Source organism: Fulmarus glacialis, unplaced genomic scaffold (genome assembly GCF_000690835.1).
Source record: "Fulmarus glacialis isolate BGI_N327 unplaced genomic scaffold, ASM69083v1 scaffold8914, whole genome shotgun sequence".
Classification (NCBI taxonomy): Eukaryota; Metazoa; Chordata; class Aves; order Procellariiformes; family Procellariidae; genus Fulmarus; species Fulmarus glacialis.
The window spans coordinates 1-25,641 of NW_009209980.1; the positions used below are offsets into that span (position 1 = coordinate 1).

The 25,641-nt window shown below is 41.5% G+C and overlaps 1 protein-coding gene across 1 annotated transcript; it reads left to right on the forward strand.

Moving 5' to 3' along the window:
* Positions 1-9,127: 9,127 nt before the first annotated feature.
* LOC104072023 (ephrin type-B receptor 5) lies at positions 9,128-21,094 on the forward strand (the record flags this gene model as incomplete). The annotated part of the gene is made up of 11 exons (XM_009577024.1): positions 9,128-9,252; positions 10,376-10,538; positions 11,391-11,505; positions 14,276-14,331; positions 14,447-14,566; positions 14,973-15,220; positions 16,152-16,367; positions 17,436-17,585; positions 17,735-17,928; positions 19,165-19,320; positions 20,373-21,094. Coding segments are annotated over 11 exons (1,652 nt in total), but the record flags the coding sequence as incomplete, so codon positions are not given.
* Positions 21,095-25,641: the final 4,547 nt, after the last annotated feature.

The window sequence follows — 25,641 nt, forward strand, 5'->3', positions numbered from 1 at the left end:
GAAGTCAAGGTAGTCAATATCCACTGCTCATCAGTAATTTCATCACAGAAGGTTGGTCAAGCCTCAGCTCCCCTTTGAGAATCCATGCTGGCTACTCACAGTTACCTTCTTGTCCTTCATGTGCCTGGAAAAGGTTTCCAGGATTAGTTGTTCCATCATCTTCCCAGGGATCAAGGTGAGGCTGAGCGGCCTGCGTTTCCCTGGGTCCTCCTTCTTGCCCTCCTTGAAGATAGGAGTGACATTTGCTTTCCTCTAGTCCTCAGGCACGTCTCACAGTCACCATGATCATTCAAAGATTATCAAGAGTGGCCTCAAAATGACATCAGCCAGCTCCTTCATGGATGCATCCCATCAGGGCCCATGGAATTATGTAGGTCCAGTTTGCCTAAATATTCTCTCACCTGATCTTCTACCAAGAAGAAGATCTTCCTTGCTCCAGACTTTTCCCCGGTCTCTGGGACCTGGAGTTCCTAAAGGCCAGTCTTGCTAGTAGAGACTGATGTGAAGAGGACATTCAGTACTTCAGCCTTTTCATGTCCTGTGTCACCAGGTCCCCTGCGCCACCCAGCAGTGGGCCTACATTTTCTCTAGTCTTCCTTTAGCCACTTACGTACTTAGAGAAGCCCTTCTTGCTTTTGACATCCCTTGCCAGATTTGATTCTAGATAGGCTTTGGCTTTCCTAACCATGTCTCTGCAAGCTTGGACAGTGCCTCTATGTTCCTCCCAGGTTACCTGTCCCTGCTTCTACCTTCTGTATACTTCCTTTTTATGTTTGAGTTTAGCTCGGAGCCTCTTGTGCAAATATGCAGGCCTCCTGGCATTTTTGCCTGAATTCCTGCTTGCTGGTATGGACCGCTTTTGTACCTGGAGAAGGTAATCATTGCACATTAACTAGCTTTTTTGGGGCCACTCTTCCCTCCAGGGCCTTATCCCATGGGACTCCTCCAAGCAGATCCCCAAAGGGGATCACATCTGCTGTCCTGAAGTCCAGTGTTGTGAACTTGCTTTTTGCCCTGCTCACTCGTCTCAGGATCTTAAACTCCGTCACCTCATGGTCACTGCAACCAAGGCTTCCTTCAGCCTTCATATCACCAGTTAGCCTTCCCTTGTTTGTGAGCATGAGGTCCAGCAGAGCACCTCCCCTCATTGCCTCCTCTATTGCTCGGGTCAGGAAGTAGGTGCTGATGTTTTCCAGGAACTTCCTGGATTGCTTATGCCCTGCTGTGTTGCTCCTCCAGCAGATATTAGGGTGGTTGAAGTCCCCCTTGAGGATCAGTGCCTCTGAATGTGAGGCTACTGAGAGCTGTCAGCTCTCAGCTCCGTTCAATTTTTCACATGTAAACATCTAAGGCTACCTGAGACACCGTGCTGTAGCCAAGACTTCTACTCAGGGCTAGCAGATATGACATAGGAACAGTAGAAGACCCAGCACCTACTGGAATGCCATCTGGATGACAGAGAGAATGGATACCAGGGGCCTCTCAAAATGTATGGGCAACTGAATTGCTCCTTGGGTTTTTGCTTTAGAGTAAGCCGAATTGCTCCTTAGGTTCCACTCATTGTATTGACTGGCAGTGGGATTCAGCTGCCTATCATGGGTATCTGCACAGAATATTGACTGAATGTCACATGACAGAGATGTTCATGGTCTACTGTGAATGGCACTTGTCTGTGCTCTGCATAAGTGGGCATCACCATGTGCTGTTATACTAGTCTGTTCTCTTAAGTTTTTTTTCTTACAGGGAGCCTTCTTAGCTCCCTTGTCTCTGTGACGTGATAGCTTGACATTTTAGGGTTGTTTTTTGCATGGAATACCAATTAGCCATCATAGTCGGTGTTTTTTTTGTACTTGAGTCACCATGTAAAAATGATACATCTTAATGTAGACTTTAACTCACTGTTTGTACCCCTCTTCAACTGTTTCTTTGGGTCACTGAGGAGGAACATGATAGCCAAAATGGCAGAAATTCCACCTCTTCTCCCAGAAGCGAAAGAGCATGTGAGGACAGAGAAATATTACTGAAATTTGTTTTGTTGGTGAAACAGCTGCAGTGGAATTTTATTTGTCTAGTTTACTCAGCTGCAGTGGTGTGCTTATAAATGAGCCTATGTGGCCGCTTCACTCTCTGCTTATGTTAAATACAGGACAAGGGAGTATTGGACCTGGTGACATTGGGAGGGGGAGATATGTTTATGTTAATTCTGCTACTTTGCTCTCAATGGCAACTGTATCACGACATCACTTCAGAAACAGGCCAGGTTCCTTCTTAAATGTGGTTAGGCTTTTTTTTTTTTTTTTTGTCAGATGCTTGTATTGGAAGGTTTTCTCAGAAGCCTGCTGCTTTAGTTGGTGGAAGCATTCTTCTTATTTAAACCTGTAATTTACTGTAAAGTCACCTGTTTTCATGCTGACATTGCTCTTCAGCATAAATAAACAATTCTTCATTCACTGACTTTTACAATTGTGGGATTACGTTCAAGAGCAGATGCTGCCTCAATGAGTAAGGGAGAGAATAGATAGCAAGAAACCACCTAAGTGTGACAGCACAAAAACATAGCACACTGGGCAGTGCTAGGGGAGATAACAGTAACCTGCCTTTGCATATGGTGCAGGCATATAATGGCAGGCACGGTACATGGATGAAGAAATTAGATTTTGTAAGGCAAATATGAAAGAATAGCTGTAAGTATTTGATCTCTAGTATTTGTTATGCGTACCTTTTCCAAAGTGTTTTCTCTGTGGTATTGTACTATATCTGTGGTATGAGTAGTTAACATTGTTATCCATTAGCAGACACCATGTCCCTATACAAAGATTTGTGTTCTTGCCGCATTGGTTGGTTGGTTGGTTGGTTTTTATAAGCAGCTGTTGAACGCTTCTGGTCACTTGGAGTGACTGTCCACAGCATTACTGAAATCTTGCATGTCCTTTTAAGCAATAGATTTGCTCTGCCTTATATAAACTAGCTTTCTTTACTGAGGTGGTAGTGCTGCTGGCATGTTCATTCCATTACATAAAACCTACAACATTGCACTTTTGCTTAATACCTTTGTCTAACTCATCAACAGTGTGCCATTGCTGCAGACCTCATCTCTGCATCTCTCAGGCTCAACAGCAAGTTGCCGGTAGACTTCAAGGCACCATGTAAAAATAAATCTTTTTTTAACACAACCATGTTTATTTTAAAATAAATTTTATTTACTAAATACCAGACAAATTCTTCTTCATTCACAGCTTTGTCTAGCTTTCCATATGATTTGCAGTTGGGCTAGAGATTAATCTAGCTGAATTCTCTTAGCACTACCCTTGTAGGGTAAATATATTTTTGCACTGCAGGGGTAAAGTCTGTATCCTCTACAGATTTCCTTTTAGCATCACATAGACTGCAGGCATTATCATTAGGTGTTCATTTTCACTATTATGACGAGCAGCAAGGTCATTGTCCTACCTGATGTCAGGCTCTAGTACTGGATGAAGAAAAAGAAACGTTCTCCACGGTCTACCTTGACAAGTGGAATGAATGTGCCATTCATTCTAAGCCTTGACAAAAGCTTGAGAAAGGATTCGATGCAAGAAAAAGTGGATGAGATAAAATGACTTGTAAGAAAATAAAGACATTCACATTCAATTCAGCATTCTCAAATTTGAAATAAATAAAGGAAGATCCCTGAAAGTGGTAAACTTTGGTTGAATGACTACGCAGTGAGTTGGATGAGAACTTCCCATTCATAATACTCATAGTTTCAGTACAGGTGCCAAGACATGTGAAAATTATATTCTACATCTGTGGCTGTTAGCAGAGCCTTAAACTGAATGAAAGGGTTATAATTCATCAAGTGGACAAAATCTTACTTACTTTTTTGTCCATGGGAACATAGGGACAGAACTTTCCATATGAGAATAATTTGACTTTTTGCTCATTAGGTTCCACTGGTTCTATTGACCGGGGATGGGATTCAGCTGCCTATCATGGGTATCTGCACGGAATATGGACTGAATGTCACATGCTAGAGATGTTCATGGTCTACTGAGAATGGCACTTGGCTGTGCTCTGCATAAGCGGGGATCGCCATGTACTGTTATACTTGTCTGCACTTCCTTCACATTCCTTTCTTACCTAATCTGTTGATTTAGGTAGATTTTTAGGCTTGCAGGCATGTATTGCTGGTCTGAGCAGATACTACAGTCAAGGACATCAGCTTTATTAGAAAACAGCAGAAACTTGTCAAACATCAGTAATTCAGAGAATGTAGCATTTTCAAGGTACTCAAAATATCTTAAATCCACCCCTGTGTGCTACCAGGAAAAAATTTGTCCTGCCATGTAAAAGAGTTGCAACTGACAGCCCACAAAAAATAATATCTGGGAGCTTTATTTAACTGGTGTTTGGACTGCTTTACAGCTTTAATAAGGTGCAAGAATTTCCCATACATTTGCTATTTTATAAATAGTGTACAAAAAGCAGTCCTTTTTCAGTTTTCCTTAGAGGTCTGATCTCACAACGTGTTGTTTGCACTCAGTGAATAATTAGACTAGGATAGAATAGAATATAATAGTTAAGTTGGAAGGGAGCTACAACAATCATCTATTCCAAATGCCCAGATTGGATTGCATCAGGCCCTGTGATTTCAGCTGTTGTTGGACACAGCTCTAGCATGTCTCCATTTATAAACCCCATGAGAAAAGAGCAAAATGAATAAAAGTGACAAATCAACATAGAACTGGACTCTTGTATGTATGAAACAAGCTTTGAAAGCAATGTTCTGTTATAAACATTTTTAATAGGCGGCATGCATATAAAGGAAAATACTCATCTAGCACTTCTGTGGCAGCAGAGGTAGGGTAGTTTGGGTGTTGTCTTAAGACATAAAACCTTGAATTTTATATTTCCTAATTTATTAACACTGGGAGAGTAACTTTATCATACACTTCTGACAGGAAATATGTACTTATTCCACCGACAAATACATTCACTTTAACATCACCTTAGTATTAGTATTCACATCACCTTAGTATGAAATATTTCAAAGGAGAGATCTAGATATCTCTTTTACTTGAAGTGGTGGGAGAGCTCCCTGGCCAGCGTTTCCTAAGTTTTGTCCTTAAAAGAGAGGCAAACACATGTATCAAAACCTGAACTCTGTCTCAAAGAGGTAGATTAAAGACAACCTGTCTTGCGTTGATTCATAGCTATTTTTATTACTGAGCATTTTTACTGGTTTAGGCTTTTGCCTTAAGTAGTATCTGCTTATTAGGTACATATCACTGAAATGAGTATTTTTAATACAGCAGACTGCATTATCCTGGGCATCCCCACCACCACCACCCGATTACCCTGAGTGATGGACATACCTGCTTAATAGGGACATTTAGAATGCCATGGCACATGGTCAAGAGATACACACAGTGTAACTCCAGTGATTTTTTTCTTATGTTTCCCAATACTTCTAATTCCACAAGTTGTAATCTGCTTCTGCATACTGCCCATCTGAGTAGAGTACCATTTATCATCATTGTTCTGGTGCAGATTTTGCTGTGCCTAAATGTACTATGCACAGTAGCAGTACTGTTGGCAAAAGATAACCTGTTGATGAGTAGCTGAAAATTGATAGTACATATTAACATCAGAATGGATAAGTTTTAACTAAAATACAGGTCAAATGTTGCTAGTTGACTTTGAGTATTCCTTCCAGGTAGGGGAAAAATTGTGTATTGGGAAGAAATGAGAAGGGTGGGGAGAATAACTGCTGGGAGTGGGAAGGAGAGGAATGAAAAGAGGTGGAAGGGCAGGAATGGAGGGGAGAACTAATTCTGATCATTCTACAAAATCTTCATTTGAAACTAGAAGGAAGTGGGCTCTTCCCTGGCAGTGTAACTGTGTATTTAGGTTTGCACCTCTCCCTGTGTGTGCTTTATGTCCCATCAGGAGGAAGTTAACCTTTTCACAACATTAAAATATAGCAGAATCTGTCTTGATCAAATGTTAACTGACCAGTTAGCCCATTCTCCTCATGTTATCATTTGAATACAGTGTTCTTAAATATGGTTTTGGTTAATTGCTACCGTCTTCCATCCTTCTTGCAACATTGTCATTAGCAGGTGAAGTAGTTGTGCAATCTTGTTTGAAAGACAAGCAATTGTAAGAAATAAAAGGAGTAAGGATGAGAGAAAGCATTTTATTGTTTATACTCTTACATTTTTGTTTAATTTACATTTTTAACTGGTTCCCACTTGCCTGAGCTGTTTGGAGCCCATTTGAATTGTGTCTTTCAGAATAATTGTATCTTGTTATTAGAAACAATCCTTTTATCTTTTTCACAATTATGAGGGAAGAAAATGCTATTCTGCAGTTTTTGATCATTTGCCAAACGTCTCTGCTTCATTCCTCACATCAAGGAAGTTTATGTCTATTGTGTAAAACCGGGGAACTTAGGTCGCAACTTTTCATTGGCATGCTTTTTCTGGAAAATTTAAATGGTGCTGAAAATGTTACTTCCATTCAGAAAATGAGGGTTCCCTAGCTGCCTACCTGGAGGTTTCTTGGCAACATGACATTTTTCTTGCAGAGAGAAAGCAAAACTTGAGAAGAGCTTTGTGGACAGACAGCTGGCAGGCTAAAAGATTGTCTTCCAATTATCCTGAAATTTTTGCTTGGAAATCTCTTCCTAAGAAGAAACTGATATTCTTTTAGCTTTTGCACAAACTTGGAGAGTGTGTGTGTGTGTGTGTGTGTCTACGTCTAAATTCATGGATGTTTTTTGTAGAAATGGATTTTCATTCTCCAGAAAGCTTCACGTGCAAGTGGCTTTAACAACCATTCATCTCCCTTCCTGCTCTGAGGACATTTTTTAGAAGAACTAACTACTTCAGGAAAGGGCCTGCTATAAACAGATGTTCTGTACTTCTGTTGTCTCAGAACATGTGAATGGTGCCTCTAGGAGGACAAAAAAATGAAAAGCAAAACTACCCCAAATAGTAGCTTGGATTGTTTCTCATTGTAATCTAATTTTAGTTTAATGAACAGTGTTTGAAATCATTAATCATACTATCTTCAAGGTAATATTTTGTTTCCTTCCTACTGATTTAATGAGTTTCAGGCTAGTGAGAAGTAATGGCAATTACACAAGTCTCAAAGCCTTGAACTGAACTTCAGACTTTTAGAATAGCCGATCAAAAGATTTCTAAAATTGGTAGACACAAGTTCTTGCTTGCTTTCTGTTTTAGATTCATAAAAGCCCTCTTTTATGTTTGATGTCCAGATCCTTGCTTCGTACATAAAGGGAAGTTGACATTTTCTCACAGTAATTAATATCTGATACAGACTATAAGCACTTAATACTATAATGGAATCAAGAGAGCTAACAGCTCTGTCTGGGTTATATGCCAGGCTGGCCTGTCCACCAAAAGACAAAAACTTAGCAAGCTATGTAAGAACAGATAGAAAACCTGTATGTGAAGCTTCCACAAATACACACTTAACTGTGACCTTGGGGTGGTGATTCCAGGCAGTAGTGCTGATTAGAAGCCCATTCAGCCTGGACTTCTGTGGTTCAATGGCCCGCAGAGGGGCTGAGAGTCTCAAGTACAGTGTTAGTTTTGACATCTGGGCAACAGTCCTGACAGGGATTGGCCCGAGATCCAGGAGCTAGTCTGAACACAAGTCTGCTCTACAGAGGGATCCGGACAGACTGGATCAATGGGCCGAGGCCAATTGTATGAGATTCAACAAGGCCAAGTGCCCAGTCCTGCCCTTGGGTCACAACAACCCCATTAAATGCTACAGGCTTGGGGAAGAGTGGCTGGAAAGCTGCCCGGCTGAAAAGGACCTGGGGGTGTTGGTTGACAGCCGGCTGAACATGAGCCGACAGTGTGCCCAGGTGGCCAAGAAGGCCAATAGCATCCTGGCCTGTATCAGAAATAATGTGGCCAGGAGGACTAAGGAAGTGATTGTGCCCCTGTACTGGGCACTGGTGAGGCTGCACCTCGAATACTGTGTTCAGTTTTGGGCCCCTCACTACAAGAAGGACATTGAGGTGCTGGAGCATGTCCAAAGAAGGGCAACAAAACTGGTGAAGGATCTAGAGCACAAGTCTTATGAGGAGCGGCTGAGGGAACTGGGGTTATTTAGTCTGGAGAAGAGGAGGCTTAAGGGAGACCTTATCACTCTCTATAACTAGCTGAAAGGAGGTTGCAGTGAGGTCAGTGTCAGTCTCTTCTGCCAAGTAACAAGAGATAGGACAAGAGATAAAGGCCTCAAGTTGCTCCAGGAGAGGTTTAGATTGGATATTAGGAAAAATTTCTTCACGGAAAGGGTGGTCAAGCCTTGGAACAGGCTGCCCAGGTTGCGTCACCATCCCCAGAGGTATTTAAAAGACATATAGATGTGGTGCTTAAGGACATCGTTTAGTGGTGGACTTGGCAGTGTTAGGTTAACGGTTGGACTTGATGATCTTAGAGGTCTTTTCTAACCTAAACTATTCTATGATTCTGTATCAGGCTATGAAAATGAGATGCTTTCATTCTCTATGATCTGCAACTGAACTGGGACTACTGAACTGAGGAATGCTTCAAAGTCTGTTCTTTAATGCGTCAGTGTTCTCATCTGCCTCTGTCTTCTGGTGTGCAAAGTGATCTGGTAGTGAAAGGCCTCCATTACTCTGATAGCCCATACTTGATTTTTTTCCCCAGGCAAAGAATTATAATCTGGGGGAGAAGCAGAAGACAGGTGGTGTGCTCTGCTTTTGCTCTGACCACTATCACATTGTTTGTCCAAGCGTGATCCTAGAACAAGGCAGTGGCACTGAACACCTTGTCATCTTGCATGTAAAAATCGCAAATTTGAAGATCAGATATTCCAGCTACAATATAGATAATTTCATAATTCCTGTGCATGATCAGTTGGATGTGGATTTCTTCATTTTCTTTCTGTACAAGTCATCAGTGACTGTATCTCCCAGTAGAGTAGAATTTTGCGTGGATTTCTTCTGGTTATTTTATGAAGTACTTCATAATACAAATTAAGGAAGAGCTGACCTAACTTATTAACTCTTCATAATAAATATTCAATTACAGTTAATTGTTAAGCTTATGCCTTTGCAATCTCTCCTTCCTCTCTTTTATTCCAGTCCCCTCTGCTGTCCCTATGATGCATCAGGTGAGTCGTACTACCAGTAGCATCACACTGTCATGGCCTCAGCCAGACCAGCCCAATGGGATCATCCTGGATTACCAGCTACGCTACTTTGACAAGGTGAGCAGAAAGTGATGCAGTGCTGATTGTTGTATGGCTGTTATGCAAAAGAGAACAGGGAAATCCTCTGTCTGGGAGATGCATCCCTGGATCAGGATGAATAAAGTGGAGAAGAATGCTTCAATTATGAGGGAAGAACAAGCTGTAGCAAAACCAGACCTTCATAATATACACTTCATCTAACATAAGTCCATCTGCATTTCCCAACTTGGAACCATCTAGGGATGATGCAGATTAAAAAAGAGAAGACACTTGTAGCTAAGCTAAAAAGCTGTGGCTAACAACCTAATGTTTAGCACTAGCTGACACAGGTAACAGTGGAAGGAGCTAAAGTTTTCAAATGTGTATATGGGAATTGGACTCACTGCAACATTCTGTCATATGTTTCTGGAGGGAAGTCCTGTGTCCCTGTTATTCATGGACAGACATCTCGAAGAAATTTTGGGAGGAGGAACGCACTCTTTCATTCACTAAGTGGCAGATATCAGTTACCTGTTTATGTGCTGGAATTACAGGGTGGCAAATATGAAGCTGTTCTCCATTCACATCTTTCATGACTCCTAATCCAACTGATTTGAGGGGAAGAGGTACGTAGGGCTGTTCAGACAAGCTCCCATTCTATATTCTTGATCTTTCACATAAATAGTTTTGCAGGATTGTGTAGGGCTACTGTTTTTCTAGCAGTAAAGGGGCCTGCTATTTGTAATAACATGTCTAGGAGCTTCCTGGATACAGCATTACAGGTGTTCTTGCTCTGGATTCTCCTAGGAGAATACATGAGTTTGGACCTTGTAGGAAGCAAAATTTCAGGACAGGCCAGGGCTTTTTTTATGGATATGCTTAGCAAGGAACCACAAGACAAGGTGGTTTTGTCTCTCCCTTTTGTTTAGGTCAGGACTGAGGGTCTTGGCAGGGAAGTCCAGGCCTAAGGGAATGAAAAGCAGCAGTGAGGAGCAACGAGTAGTGTGTGAGGAAGTTAGATCTGGAATAGCAGTTGTGGCTGGGAGGCTCTGTAACAGATTGAAAGAATATTGGGCTGACATGGAACTAGCGTTCCTTGAAAAGGAGAGCCAGCAGTGTGGGCAGAAGTCTCCCATTCCTTTTTGGTCACTAACATTCACAGGGAGAAGATGAGGATAATTCATTCACCTTGACTAGCGAAACCAACATGGCCACCATATCAAATCTGAGCCCAGGCAAGATCTATGCCTTCCAAGTACGAGCTAGAACAGCAGTGGGCTATGGCCCATATAGTGGAAAGATGTATTTCCAGACTTTAATGGGAGGTAAGTGCTACCATTTTGTACTCAGATCGCACATGACCATCTTTCACTTGTGTGTGTCCCTGAGTGTATTAGCTTATCCTCTGGAGTGACTTATCAGACACTCCTACTCAATTTGTATTTCTGTATATCATAATTTGCATATGCAGATTTGTTCACTCAAAGAAGCTTCATGCTGTCAGAGCATATTGTTTACACTCCCTTAGCCTTTGCTACCGCCATATTCCCCAGTCCCATGCCTTGTTGCCTTTGACCAGCAGGAGCAGAGTGTGTCAGCAGAACTCTCTTTAGGAGGGTGTTACAGTACATAGCACTATACACTGCTATAGTTTGGTCTCCAGCTGTCACAGGGCATCTTACAGCTGAATGCTCTGTGAAAGTCTTAAAGACAGTTGGGACACAGGACATATACACAGAAGCTTGCCTTCCAGCAGTATCACCATCCATTCATGCAGAGAGTAACATATTACCCTGTGATACTCTTTGGTCTGGATCAAAGGTACTCATGTATGTCATCTACAAGATAAATTAATAGGGGACAATGGGATCAAAGCCCAAGTGTAGACCTAGCCTATACTTAAGTGGCTAGTCAGGTGTCAGTGGACCAGGGGAAGAAAAAGTGGATTCAGAGGGAACACTGGCTTTTCAGAAGTAGGAAGGAAGGCACTGGAGAAGCACAGTGACTGAAGGGGTAAAGGGATAACCAAGTCAAGCATTTGTTGAACTGTCAGGACTGGGAAGCAAAGGGCTGGTAGGGATGGAATTATGGGCGAGACCTAGCTGAGTAGAAGGGAAACTCTAACAGTTCCTGTCCTCTGCATTTCTGTGTGTGTATGCATGTGTCTTCCTTGCTAGGGGAGCGCTCGGAGATGGTGCAGGATCGACTGCCGCTTATCGTGGGCTCAGCGCTTGGTGGTCTAGCCTTCTTGGTAATTGCTGCCATTGCCACCCTTGCCATCATCTTCAAGAGGTGAATTCCTTGACCTGCTCATGTGCCAGTGCCTGCACTGCAGACAGTGGAACTTTCCTACCCTGTCCCAAGGGAAACAGCCTGATCTACATTTATCCAGATATCCTTGAGATGCCATTTTCTAATTAAGGAAAGATCTTGCTCCATTGCTCCTATCTGAGGAGCCTCTCCTTTGGTAACCCGCTCAAATACTTAGCTGATATTTGGCTAGTTAGCAAGAAGAACACAAGGGAAGCATTTTAAAACTGGTGCTTAAAAGGTATTTAAATGCATCACTGTAAAGAAGGGACTGTAAATTGCATTTTAGGCAAGCAAGTGGAGAATTAAACAATGTAGTGAAGAAGGACTGGTGGAATAACTATTTAGATCCACTGATTTAGAAGGTGCTAAATACTCTTTAACCAAGGACCAAGAGACAATAGCTCATTTCCTGAAGAATAAAAGCTGTACAACCCCAATGGTTCCATGAAACACTGACTTATAAAATATAGGTTAAAGAAAGCAAATACCACTTCCCATTTTGGGAAGAAAAAAGGGCAGATAAGTCAATGTGGAGATAATCTGTTATGGCAAAAAAGAAGGACAGAAATTTTAAAAAGAAAGAGAGAAAAGTAAGGGTCGGGTTGCTAGCAGAGGTGTGTAAAGGTACAAAAGTAAACAATGGGGGTTTTGTTATTTGAAGAAGAGAAACAGTCATCACCCGCTCCTTGAATTTACTGAGGTTTGAACTTAATCCCCTAGATTGTCAGTAATGGATTTCTGTATCTTTGCTCTACTCTGCCCCTGCACAAGAGAGACTTTTTAGCTTTTTCTGCTGATCTGAAAAAAATGTATAAACTACTTAACTTTAGAAAGTGACATCTAGTTTTAGTTCTTTTTTGTTCTCTTCCCTTTTCTACATTTGTTTTCTCCTTCTGTGTATATTCTCTTTTAGTATTTTTCTTTCTGGAAAGAAAAGAGTTATCAAATATTGTTATATTTGCATTGTTGCCTCCTTTTGTAGCTTTGAACTGTTAAAAATATAACCTCTTGTTACAGCTGGAAATGTGATATTATGTGCACAACTCAATAAAGCATATATTTTTCTAAAAAAATAAACCAAACCCAGAATAAATTAGTATTACCAGAACTGTGTTGGGGAAAGACATTAATGGGTTTCTGTAAATGTATCTACGTAAAAGGAATGATCATAAAAAATGGATTCTTTTATACTTGAAGGATCATGTGCAATTAATAGACATTGGTTAAGGAAAAGTGGAGATACCAAATTTCTATTTTAAATTTGTTCTTGGTAAGAAAAGTCAGTTTGAAGGTGTAGTAAATGAGGAACACCACATGAAATGAGGAGTTTTTTAAAAGGTTGAATATACGTAGAGTCAGATGCTATAATTTTAACTTATTTTTGTAAATTGTACGCATTGTCCAGGCAATATACAATGTGAAACACTTACCTATTTGAGCTAGTTGGTTTTTTTTAATGATGGAAAACCATTAGTATGTCAGATAACCTATAAAAAACATGAGTGTAGACCTTTCAGATGCAATAGCAGAGTTAGAGATCTTAGGTACAGGCCTCCAGTAAAGCCAATTTCTTTCCACAGCAGAAAGAACAGATTTTGAAGGTAGAAATACTGTGTTTTTGCAATCTTAGCAGAATTTAAAGAGATAAGCCTGACAAGTAAGAGTAAGACACGAAGTTTCCTGTTAGAATGACAGAATTAGTTATGTTAGTAAAGAAAAGTAACATAATGATACTCTGTCTTCAGATGCTAACTGAATCAGCAGCTAGAAGGTCTTGTACTGAAACAGCAAAGCATATGAGTTGACACAAATCCATGCATACAGCAGGGATACTACAGGATACCATAGGCTTTGATTTACAGCCTGGTCTAATTCATATGATTTAGAAAAGATTGTAAACTAGCATGAATTGTACATTTTTGGGGAAAGAAAAAATGAACACTGTTGGGAGCAAAGGAAGTGACTTGAAAATGGAAAATATATTTAGAGCAAACCAAAAATAACAACTAGGTCATGTGGGAAAAAATTGCTTGAATCACACACATTTAAGGGGAGAATGAAATCTGAGAAACGCCTGTGCTGGGAAGGACCTATGCTTACTGGAAATTAGATGCATATATGCAATAAATATTACAATAATAAAGACCATACCTGTTTTGACCTGCACATGCAAAAATCACATCATGGAACAGATTTTTCTGTCCATCTGGCTCTGTGTGGTTTGTTTTGGTACCATACTTACGAAAAGAATAGTCAAAGTAAATGTTTTTAAGAGACCAGGAGGAAAAATAAAGAAGAATTAATCTTTGGGGGAAATTTATACCAATTAAGCATTAGAGTAAATGACTCTTAGAATGTTTTTGAAGAACTTAAAAGGCATCACAGGAGATGGCTTAGATTAGTATTGAAAAGAATCATTTATAGTAATTAAATGAAATTAAAATGCAAATTTAGCCTGAACAGCAAGAAAACTTCCAAGACAATAATGTTAAACTAAATTTTTTTTTTTAGGATAGTGCTGGAGGCCCTATCTTTTGTCATATCTAAAGTGGGGATGCAAACAGTGGTGTAAAAACTACCACATAGAAAACAAGCACCTGCTGGTTACCAAGAAATGGGCAGGATCTTAACACCCATCTTCTATCTCTAAATTCAAGGCTTCTCTAAGTCTTGCATTGAGAGCCTACCCCAATATCCTATGAGAGACTCTTGTGTGTGTTTTGACTTTCCTTTCCTTTATGTCCTGCAGTAAAAGGCGAGAGACTCCATATACAGACCGCCTGCAGCAGTATATCAGTGCACGAGGTAAGTGTTCTTGAGCAACAGATGGCAAGGGCCTGTCTCTTTTCAGGACTCATTAACACCCATGTCTCTCAGGATTTGATTCTGGTGATGTTTTGGGCTGTCTCCTCCACTGCAGGACTTGGAGTGAAGTATTACATTGATCCTTCGACCTATGAAGATCCCAATGAAGCTATTCGAGAATTTGCCAAGGAGATTGATGTGTCCTTCATCAAGATTGAGGAGGTCATTGGATCAGGTAGTGTGAGAACCTGCAGATTTTGAAGTGCCTTGTTCACCTTGAGACTTGACACACTACTGGCCTGAAATGGACCCAACCGTGGTACATCAAGTGTCTCAGGATAGCTAACCTTCATTTTTACCAAAATTCATCTTAACCTACTTATCCTTAGATGCTGGCTCCAAACCAAGTTTAAAACACCCTTTGAAGACTAAGAGCTTCTCATTTGAACCCTGAAGATGTAGTCTCCAACCTGACTGAATTCAGAGCCTTCATCAAGAACTTTACCTTAATCCAAACAGTCTTAGTAACCCTATTTCCAAGCGGCACCTGGAGTCTTCCATAGTAGAATGTTTTAGTGCACCTGACTAAAATTCTTTGCTGTGTTTCCTTACTTGAGGTGTGTTTCTTCCCTCCCTGACAGGAGAGTTTGGAGAGGTGTGCTTTGGGCGCCTAAAACACCCAGGGAAGCGTGAATACACAGTAGCTATTAAGACCTTGAAGTCAGGTTACACAGATGAACAGCGGCGGGAGTTCCTGAGCGAGGCCAGCATCATGGGGCAATTTGAGCATCCCAATGTCATCCATCTGGAGGGTGTAGTCACCAAGAGCCGACCAGTCATGATTGTCACAGAGTTCATGGAGAATGGATCACTGGATTCCTTCCTCAGGGTACCACAACCAGAGTCTCCCACAACCGTTACCTCTTCATCTTGCTGTGTGCCAGTCTCAGATCTGATAATTTTGCCTGTCCTTCCTCTTCACCCCTATCTCTATAAGTCCTCAGTTGCCCTCTTCAGATACAATAGAAATAATAGCAAATTACCAGAGGAAGTAGTTTTGGGCCAACATGATGAAAATATTCCAAAAGCTCACCCATCATACAAATTTTTTCATTATTTCAGACCTTTCCAGCTCAAATAATTAATGGTAAACAGTACTAAATTGTTTATCTTTGTGCACAGCCTTCTTGTTCCTTATGTGCATGCTCCAAAGTTTGCCTTTCTAATAATGTTTTTCAGACTTTATGCCACTGAATGTTTTCAAGTTTCAACATTGTAATGAAGTAATGAAACTTGTAGTTATTTTTGGACTCAGGTTTCCAGTCTTTTTTCTAGTAATGAAACGTAAATACAGACATTTTTGTAGTATAGGTGCTTCACTTCTTTTTTTACTGATTCAGATTCTAATTCAACTACAAATGCTTTGGCAGGTACATTTTGAAGATCACGTCAACCCATTGTGTAGAATTGCATAGAACCCATTATAAAGATCTTAAACCAGTAAGAGCAGATTTGTCTGCTCCCATTCATTTAGCCATCTTAGTAGTTAATGAGACTAGGCATAGGATGCTAAAGGAGGATATGGCCACAAGATGAGATTTGTCTTCAGAAAAAGATCACCAGTGTCTGACTTCATTTGAGATTCATTGCCTTAAGCCCACCCTCCTTTCTTACTTGCTGTCCCTGAACCTTCAGATTTTGGCTGAAGTTAAGATGTATGTTCTCTGACTTCATAAATCAACCTTGTTACCTTGCTCTTTGTTAGTCTTCCCGTTGGCTTCTGTGGTCATAAAAGCCTATGTTTGCCTCCTCACTTGCAGCAGAAGGAGGGACAGTTCAGTGTGTTACAGCTGGTGGGAATGCTACGGGGGATTGCAGCTGGCATGCGCTACCTTTCAGATATGAACTATGTGCATCGTGACCTGGCAGCACGTAACATCTTAGTCAACAGTAACCTTGTGTGCAAGGTGTCAGACTTTGGTTTGTCCCGTTTTCTGGAGGATGATGCTTCAAATCCCACCTATACTGGAGCTCTGGTGAGTTGCCACTATGGAGTGAGTTACTGTAGTGCTGCCATCTATAATTTTTTTCTGTGTTCCTCCTTGATTTGGTGTACCCTTTTTAGTCCATCTTGAGACCAGAGAGACCAGTGGGGTAGAGCCTTCTATCTTGTGGGCTATCTGTTCCAAACCAGCAAAAAACCAGAAATAACTGAATGTCTGATCCACTCTGCCATGTGAAATGGAGTCTCAGTGCCATTCTTTGTGGAATGATGGTGAATAGGACAAACCTCATAACCTGATGTAGGTGTTATCTTTCCCCTTTCATTAGCTTCTTACAGGAAGTGTAAAGGACTGAAGGAGAGATTGAAGTCCTGTACTACTACCCTTTGAGGAAGGAGTTGGTTTTTTCCTGCAGAAAAGATAACTGGCATAAGTATACTTATGGCCTTACAACGAACCATCAAATGAACTTATTGCCTATGAAGCTCTGGCACCTGTTATACATACCACAAAAGGAGTGGGAGTAGAATAGGTGGGTTGAAACTTCCATTTGGTATGCAGGGGATGAAGAAGAATTCAGTCACTGAAAAGGAAAACAAGTTTTAGATGTATGTGTTTTGAAGAACCAGCACCTGAATGATATTTCGTCTGGCAGGTCATACGTGCAGTCAGAGAGTTCAGGATGGAACGAGGAAGGAGTTAATGCTAGCCACTCAGTGTATCTGTCCTTGGTGTTGCAGGTTGGGATTGTTTAAATGGCTTTAGATTTCCAAATGGTTGTGACTTTCAGGAGGATTTGACGATCTGCCACCTCTCAAATGCTGCAAAGAAGAGCTATAAAACTTAAAATCATCATGAGATTTGTAGCAGCAAGGGGGCATGATTCTGTTTTTTCATCTATATTTGTCAATAGAAGAAGGTGAAAACCTTCAACATAGTTTGAATTTAAACCAAGAATGTCTACAAGACAACATCAACTGGACTGGCACTCCATGCTGAGAGTTGTGTCGTGCTACCGGCATCTGATCAGTTCAGTGATGTCATTTTCACAAATAGTCCCTATCTCACTAACATTCTGGTTCCTCTCTGACTGCTTTCTAGGGCTGCAAAATCCCCATCCGTTGGACTGCCCCTGAAGCTGTCCAGTATCGCAAGTTCACCTCCTCCAGTGATGTCTGGAGCTATGGCATTGTCATGTGGGAGGTGATGTCCTATGGTGAGAGGCCTTACTGGGACATGTCCAATCAGGATGTAAGTTTTAGCAGTGGTGAGAACGTACATCTGCCTCTCTGTCCTGTATTAATTCAAGTAGAAGAAAGTCATATACCACCAAGTGATTGAAGCTTGTTTGTCTTTTATTTTCCCAGCTGTGATAAAGCTTTGTTCTTTTTTTTCTGCAGGTAATTAATGCCATTGACCAGGACTATCGCCTGCCACCACCCCCGGACTGCCCAACTGTTTTGCACCTGCTGATGCTTGACTGCTGGCAGAAGGAGCGAATCCAGAGACCCAAATTTGAGCAAATAGTCAGTGCCCTAGATAAAATGATCCGCAAGCCATCTGCCCTCAAAGCCACTGGCACTGGGAGCAGCAGGTGAGATGAGGATTTAGTGCAAAATAATAGGGCTTTTCTCTGGGTAGACATCATGAGGAAAAGAAAGCAGTAAATCAAGCTGTATAGTATTTTTTCCAGCCCTCTCGAGTAAGACTAGGACCAAATAGGAAGGGAAAAAAAAATGGGGGAGAGGATTAGAAGAACTGTATATCCTGATTCACTTAATGGGTGATGAAGAGTTAAGAGTGCTGAATGTGAGGGGAGATAAATCTCTTGATGAGGTGCACTGAGGATGAACATGAGTGAGGGATCTTAGGGAATGAAGGGAGGGAAACATCTGGGTGCAGCTACACGAGGTATTCTGTGATCACACAGTAGTGTCACACAAGAGGTGATGAAGGAAGAGAAGACCTTAACTTATGGAGGGAAAGAAATCTGTAGCCTAAAACTAATTAGAACTGCAGCTTGCATGCCATATTTTACCAACTGCATTTTGCAGCCTGGTGGAACCAGAGGCATGAGGTCAGTGAAGGAGAAGTCTCACAGGGGGTAAATGGCACCAAGATTAAGATGGCTGTTGCGCTGATGACAGAATTACATCCTGCTGGCCTATAAGGTTTTTTCCCGTGATTATAAACCTTGTCTCACTGCGATGTACTCCATAGCTGGGGGAGGGGGAAAGTGCCTAGTCATGCCCAGTTTAGTGTTACAGCTTTGGGACAGATTCAGATGACAGGGAAAAGAGCAAATGCCATGTATAAATAGTCATTTCTTTTTACTGCTATGCTTTTTTCTGATGAGTGTTGGAGCTGAAACAACACACTCATTGTCTCATAGGTTACTTTCTGATCCAAGGAGTGCATCTAGGAGAGGGAGAGTTAGTCACAAAGGTAAAAAGTTATAAGGTCTCATCTCTGTGCCTCAGAAACCTCCTCACTGCAACTCTTTGCCCAGCTAATGGTCTAGACCCAGAAAATGTGGAAAGATCTGGGGCAACAAGAATAGAATGTGCCTGAGAAAGTATAAAATGGGAAGGAAGAATCAATTTCTTGGGTTGGGTTGATTGTTTTCAGGCAGAAAAGGGAACGCAGGTACTCTAGAAACAGGGCATCAAGGTGGGACTTTAGGAATTGGGGCATGAAGAACAAATATCATTGTTCTGCTCCATTCTGTGCTCTACAGAGATTGCATTCTCTCCCTCTCATAACTCTGACCTTACTAGTGTGGTCAGCTGATGTTGATAACTTGGATTTTTAGAACCTGCCTCTTTTGCAGACCATCTCAGCCTCTCCTGAGCAACTGTCCTCCAGATTTCCCTTCACTCAGCAATGCCCATGAGTGGTTGGATGCTATCAAGATGGGCCGTTACAAGGAGAATTTTGACCAGGCTGGTCTGATTACATTTGATGTCATATCACGCATGACTCTCGAGTAAGTAGAGGGGCAGAGAGCAGAAGATACCAGACACTGATTTTTCCATGGAGAAAGTGAAAGTACTCTGAGAAATATGTAGTAAGGGCTATATGGAGAATACATACACATGAAAAAGGAGAGGGAAGCCAGAGTAAAGTAGCTACTGTTTCTTACATCTTATTAGGGCCTCTTGACACCCTCCATACCACTGTACATTTGTAATCTATTTGTATAAGCACTAATACTGATGCCGTGTACACTACAAAACATATTGTCAAGTGTTGCAGAGAGACTGTTACATCAGAACGTTCATAACAGCTGCCACAGGTAATACCCACTTTTAAGGGGGTGTGTAGAACCAGCCATACCATATACTGGGTTGAAGTGTTATGTAGAAGACAGGAGCCAGGAAAAGGAACATTCTTAGAATCATAGAATGTTTTGGGTTGGAAGGGGCCTTTAAAGATCGTCTAGTCCAACCCCCCTGCCATGAGCAGGAACATCTTTCAGTAGATCAGGTTGCTCAAAGCCCTGTCCAACCTGACTTTGAACACTTCCAGGGATGGGGCATCCACAACTTCTCTGGGCAACCTGCTCCAGTGTCTCACTACCCTTCCTTATATCCAGTCTGTATCTTTCAGTTTAAAACCGTTGTCCCTTGCCCTGTCACTACAGGCCCTGGTAAAAAGTCTCTTTCCAACTTTCTTGTAAGCCCCCCTTTATATATTGAAAGGCCACAATAAGATCTCCCCGAAGCCTTCTCTTCTCTAGGCTGAACAACCCCAACTCTCTCAGCCTTTCTTCATAGGAGAGGTGTTGCAGCCCTCTGATCATTTTTATGGCCCACTTCCACTGCTTCTTTTTGTATCATAACCTACCAAGTTCTGCTGACACCCCCTCCACCCACCCACATTTGCCAAGCAAAAGCAGAAGCCTTGTCAGCTGTTTCTCAAAGATACACATATACATATATCCATACACATTGATTTGGATCTACTGGGAAATGGACTGGGACCGTTCAGAACAAGAAGCCCATTTTAACACCTTCCACATCCTCTATTCTCTTGCAGAGATATCCAGCGTATTGGCATCACCCTTGTTGGTCACCAGAAAAAGATTCTAAACAGCATCCAGCTCATGCGAGTCCATTTGAATCAGCTTGAACCAGTTGAAGTGTGATGTTTACACCATCCTTATTCCACTAGTCTCAAACTCTGGAAAGGTTCTGGGGGAATTCAGAGGGATTTTCACTGTAAGAAAAAGAGATGTCAGTATGCTACTTGAAGACTTAATGCACCCGGACAGTGCACGCTACATGTCCTGTTCCATGAACAAAACCAAAAATTTGCCATGATTTGAAAACAGAGCTGAATAACTGGTGGCATTTAAATGTGGCTGACATCATACATTGAGAATGGGTTGTGGGAGGGAAAGTTACGATAACATGGGGAGGAGATGGAATAATAGCTTGGACAGATCACAAGCACCCGTTGCCTCTTCTCTGCCAACAAAAGGTATCAGACAACTTTACAAAGCTGTCAGCAGGCTTTATCTGTGGCTGGGATCCCAGCAAAGACATAATAAAGGCAACAAAAAATTACCATTTTTTTCCAAAAGAATGCCATCATGGTATGAGAGATTATTACTCAGATGGAGATGAGCATCAGGCTATCACTTGATATGCCAGCTTGCTCCGGAACTCAAGTGCCAGTTAGGGCACAATATGTGCTAAGCAATAAGACATGTCACCTGGTAAAGAGGTTGAGAGTAAAGGGCTCAAAATTCTATGCTATTTCATGTGCAGTTCTTGGGTCTGCTCCATGATCCATGAGGGAAACTTACTAATCCTTTGTGCTGATGCAAGGAACAGCAAGTCCTTGGTGCTACACAGCTCTATTTATGGGACTGCAACTCAATGGAACAATAAGGATTCCTAGAATCTATCCTGCTGGATCTGCAAGTGGAGAGGGAAACAAATAGGTTCTGGTCCTCACAAGCCCATTCTTGAGAGGAAAGGCATAATATTCCGGTATTCTGAAATCCTGAGCACCCAGAATTTGGGTTTTGTTCTCGTCTGATTCCCTTACAGACATTGAAGAGCGTGACAAAAAAATCTGAAGCCCTTTGCTGTTGAAAAATACTTGCTCTTTTTCTCACCCTAACCAGCTACATCAATGGGCACAGCTGGTTGAATATTGTTTCTGAAGAAAATGCAGACCTGCAGTAGTCAACTTCAAATAGACAATTGGAACAAGGGAAGTGAAACTCTCACAAGTTCTTGTCAAGAGTGATCAGGGAAGGGTACCAGTCCCACAAGTCACTTCAGTCCTTAAAAAGGGAGTAACAATATCCTTGGGATCAACCGTGTAGTCTGGTAGAGGTGCATGAGAGTGACCAGAATGACAGAGCTTATGTCTCCCTTCAGACAGACTAGTACCTGCTTAAGGAAAGACCTGCTTCGAGGAGGAGCAGAGTTTCAGAACTGTATCTCTGTATATATCCCTATGCAGGAGTATGAAAACATGAAGCTGAGGAAAAACGAGAGGAAAACTCGTGAACTATACACTTGTCCATCTCCCCAACACATAGGAAGGGAAATGGAAATGGCCTTGTTAAGCAAGACCCCAATGAAGACATTAAATAAAAAAGATACCTTCTTTGTGTCTGGAGAGGAAGTAGCCCTAGCTGTTCCAATCCGTGCCCATCTGTTGGCTCACTGTGAACTAGTCATGAACTTACTTTATTTCTCCAGCTGTCAAGGCTAGAATAGCGTGACTTCTGCAGATACTACTCTTGTATGGATTTAAGGATTCCCCCAGTCAACCCAGCAATTGAAGACTGAGAAGCCACGTTTAATATTTATTGAAGAGTCCCATAATACAATAGGAGGTGCTCCAGAATAGTAGGACTAGAATAGCCAACGCAGTTCAGACTCTTTATTACACCATTAGAGCAACATTATTGTTAATTTTTTTTAGTTGAAGCGGGAGAATAGCAGTGCATTCTTTCAAGATATAAAAAAGTTAATACAAAAACAATACAAGGAAACAAGAATAAAATATTCACAGCAGTACAAAGAGAGTGTGAAGATTAAAAAAAAAAACCAACCACATCAGACTAGAGTGAGTCCTACCCTAGAAAATTTGAGTCTGTTGCTTTTTAAGCGGTTTCTAAAAACTTACAATACTTACAAATCCAGTTACATGTATGCTGACTGACTGTCAGCTCCACCTACAGCATCTGAGACTGAACAAGTGGTGTCCTCTTCAGAAAGCATATTGAGATGTTGAGGGGAATCTGTGGTCTGTAGCACTTTCCATATGTATTCACCAGAGGACAACAATGCATGTATACATATTCATATATGAGTGTATTCTAGAAGTTCTGAGGGACATTTGAGGAAAGACAGCAGGCTATGTTTTCCATGCCTTGGGTGGTCAAGATTAGTGGAGAAATTAGTGATCTAGTTAAAATCCTATTCTTTTCAGCCTAGTGGAAACTCATATGCAGAAAATACATTCTCTCTCTTCATGCGATGGGAGCCTTGTCTGAATCTCATACTAATGACAATGAGGTTTAATAGTCCCTTATGAGGAGCTGCAGTGAAATGAACTGCTTGGGGGTAGTTCAGGCAGTAGGACATTTACTTTTGCATATGAAATCTATGGCAAAGTTGTTTTCACAGTCGGAGGAAAGGGATTTACTCACTATACCAAGGCAGACAAGTACTGATTGGACATCATAGATCTCTTCTTCCTCCTGTTCTAAGGCTAGGCTGAAATGTCCCTATGATAGTTCCAAGGGGTCAAGTGTCAAGATGTCCTGGCTGTGGCTAGAACTGCACAGTGACAGGCTTGGGGTCACAGATGGAGTGCAAAAGGGTAACTGTTTTCTGTAAGAAGTCTCCCTGTTCTCTTTATTTCCAGGGTGTTCCCTATTTTCAGAGTACTTCTTCCATAATTTGGGATGTAAAGGCTTTCATGTAGCAATGCATCCTGTGTTATTTGTCATCATGTCAGTCCTCAATTCTGCAAGCATGAAGGAAAGGCAGTCATGGCAAAAGCATTAGAAATATCCTGATCTCACTTTTTTCAATCTTATGTGAAAGCAGAAATCCTACATTCTGTTTCCACAGATGTCTGGGATGTCCTACAGTGTATGAGCACCCTTAACAGGTAGGGATGAGAATCGGGAGGGAAAGGAGTGGGACTCATCTAGGCACCTGATATCTGTCCTTCACCAGAAGAGTGAGAAACAATGCAAAAAAGTCTTACAGAGCCATATTCTTTGCCAGAGAAGCAATGGGAGATTAACAAGTTATTGCCCACATTTATTCCATATGGTATCTATAATATGCAGTGCATAAGAAGTCTGAGTAATTTAAATGCACAGATATCAATGCGTAGACCTTCATGAGGGCATTAGACATTTGTATGAAAAATCAGAAAAGTCATACCTACAGTTGGAAAGAATATATTGCAAAGACTAATAGCTCTTCTGCTTGAACACCAACTTTTCACTATGTGGAAACAGGAAGAAACTTCACCTCAAGGCAAGCTGGTTTATAATTATTCCTGATGAGGTTCCTTGCACCTGCCTTTTTGGTATCTGTTGCTGGACAGTCTCCCAGACAGACAGTTGGGTCTGCACCAGTATGTGAGTTAATGTATCATGCTGCCAAAGAGCACATCAGGCAAGCAAGTTCACACCTATGCTGCTTCAACAGCAACAAGTGAAATTCTCAGCCAGGAGCTACATGTCTGTGCACCCCCTGCTTCACTAAGCCATGGCATGTTTATGTCAAAAGCAGGCCCTGCTCACCCAGAGTATTCAAAGACAAGCACATAAGCTAAGGTTTTTGCACTCATGCCTGAAATGATGTTGAGGAAAGGCTCAGTGACAGTATGCCCAACACAGTGATTTCTATGTTTGGTACCCAAGTATCCTCAGTGCATGTGCAGATGATATGGCTTGCAGTCCCTATTTTTTTGTTTATTTGTTTATTTTTTAAAATTCAAGGATTTAATCTTAGTGCATACTTTGACAGCACTATATTAGGGTTAGTTGAGGGAGCACAAGCTGCTTAATGCTACTGAAGGAGAGCTGAAAGAATCTGTCTGTTTAGTACAAATATATTCAGCACCTGGGACTATCTAGAAAGAAAGAAGCTGCTGTAGGTTGCTTAGTCCCAGACAATTTACATGTTATTAAGCTGAATGAAACCTCTGAGTGTGGTGGGAAATGATGAGCAACACCAAGGAACTTAACTTTAATAAGGAAACAAAGGTAGAGCTGTCCCTACCACTGGATCTTCTTTGGTCAGGGATTCCAGCCAACGAATCTACCTGGGGGCTAGTCTAAGTGAAGGTAATCAGCTTGAGTCCATCCTGCCTTTGGCACACTTTCTCAGCAGTCAACTACACAGCTCTTACACATACAGGTGCAACTAAGCAATAGATTTGGGTTCAGGACAAAACGGATTCTTTCTCTTCCCTGAAAGCAGCTGATGCTAGAGGGAGCAATGCAATGAGCTGTTCACATGTATTCTGTGCTAGCAACTATTCATGAGTATCGAGCATCCTAAGGATTGTAGATCATATGTAAATTTGAATCTCTGGATACCATTAAAAGACAGCATGGAAGAGCAAACCTCGTGTCCTACTAAAAAGCTAGCCTAATCCTTCACTTTTCAAATCTGTATGGAAAAAATGGCACCTCCCTCCGAATTTACATTGTGGCATTCAAGATCGTGCTCTGTGGATGAAGCTGTTCCACTTCTGTGTTACTGAAAGGGCTGCGCTGAGCTGATGGGAAATCACTGTGTCTTCTCTAGCTTGCCGTTTTGTAACTCGGACCTGTACAAAGAGGAATTACTCCCCCTGGTGTTCTGCAACCTGAAACACAGAAGAGAAGGCTTAACTGCCCTCAAAAAGCCTTGTAGCTTATATATCTTGTCTCCCTTTTCTGGGTGATGAGAAAACTCTCTTCCTGAAATAGTCTCAGTTGAAACATGCAGATTCATGAAGACATATCAAGATTTCTTTCTAGTTTCTGCCATGACCTTTGTTCCTTGAATGAACAGAGTAATGTGGTCTTTTAGTCAACTGCTGCAAGAACATGTCACAAGTATGAGTACAATGGATTGGCATCTTGGCATGTATGCTTCAACTGGTTAATAGAGTTTGGCCTGTTATTTATGTCTTTATACAAGACCAAAGGTGCTTAGGTAACAGCAATAATGCTGTTTGCTTCTCCAAACGAATCCCTTAAATTCAGGCCGTGCTAAGTAAGGTTGGATTTTTTTCTAGTTTACAGTGGCACTAGAAATTATACACGCTG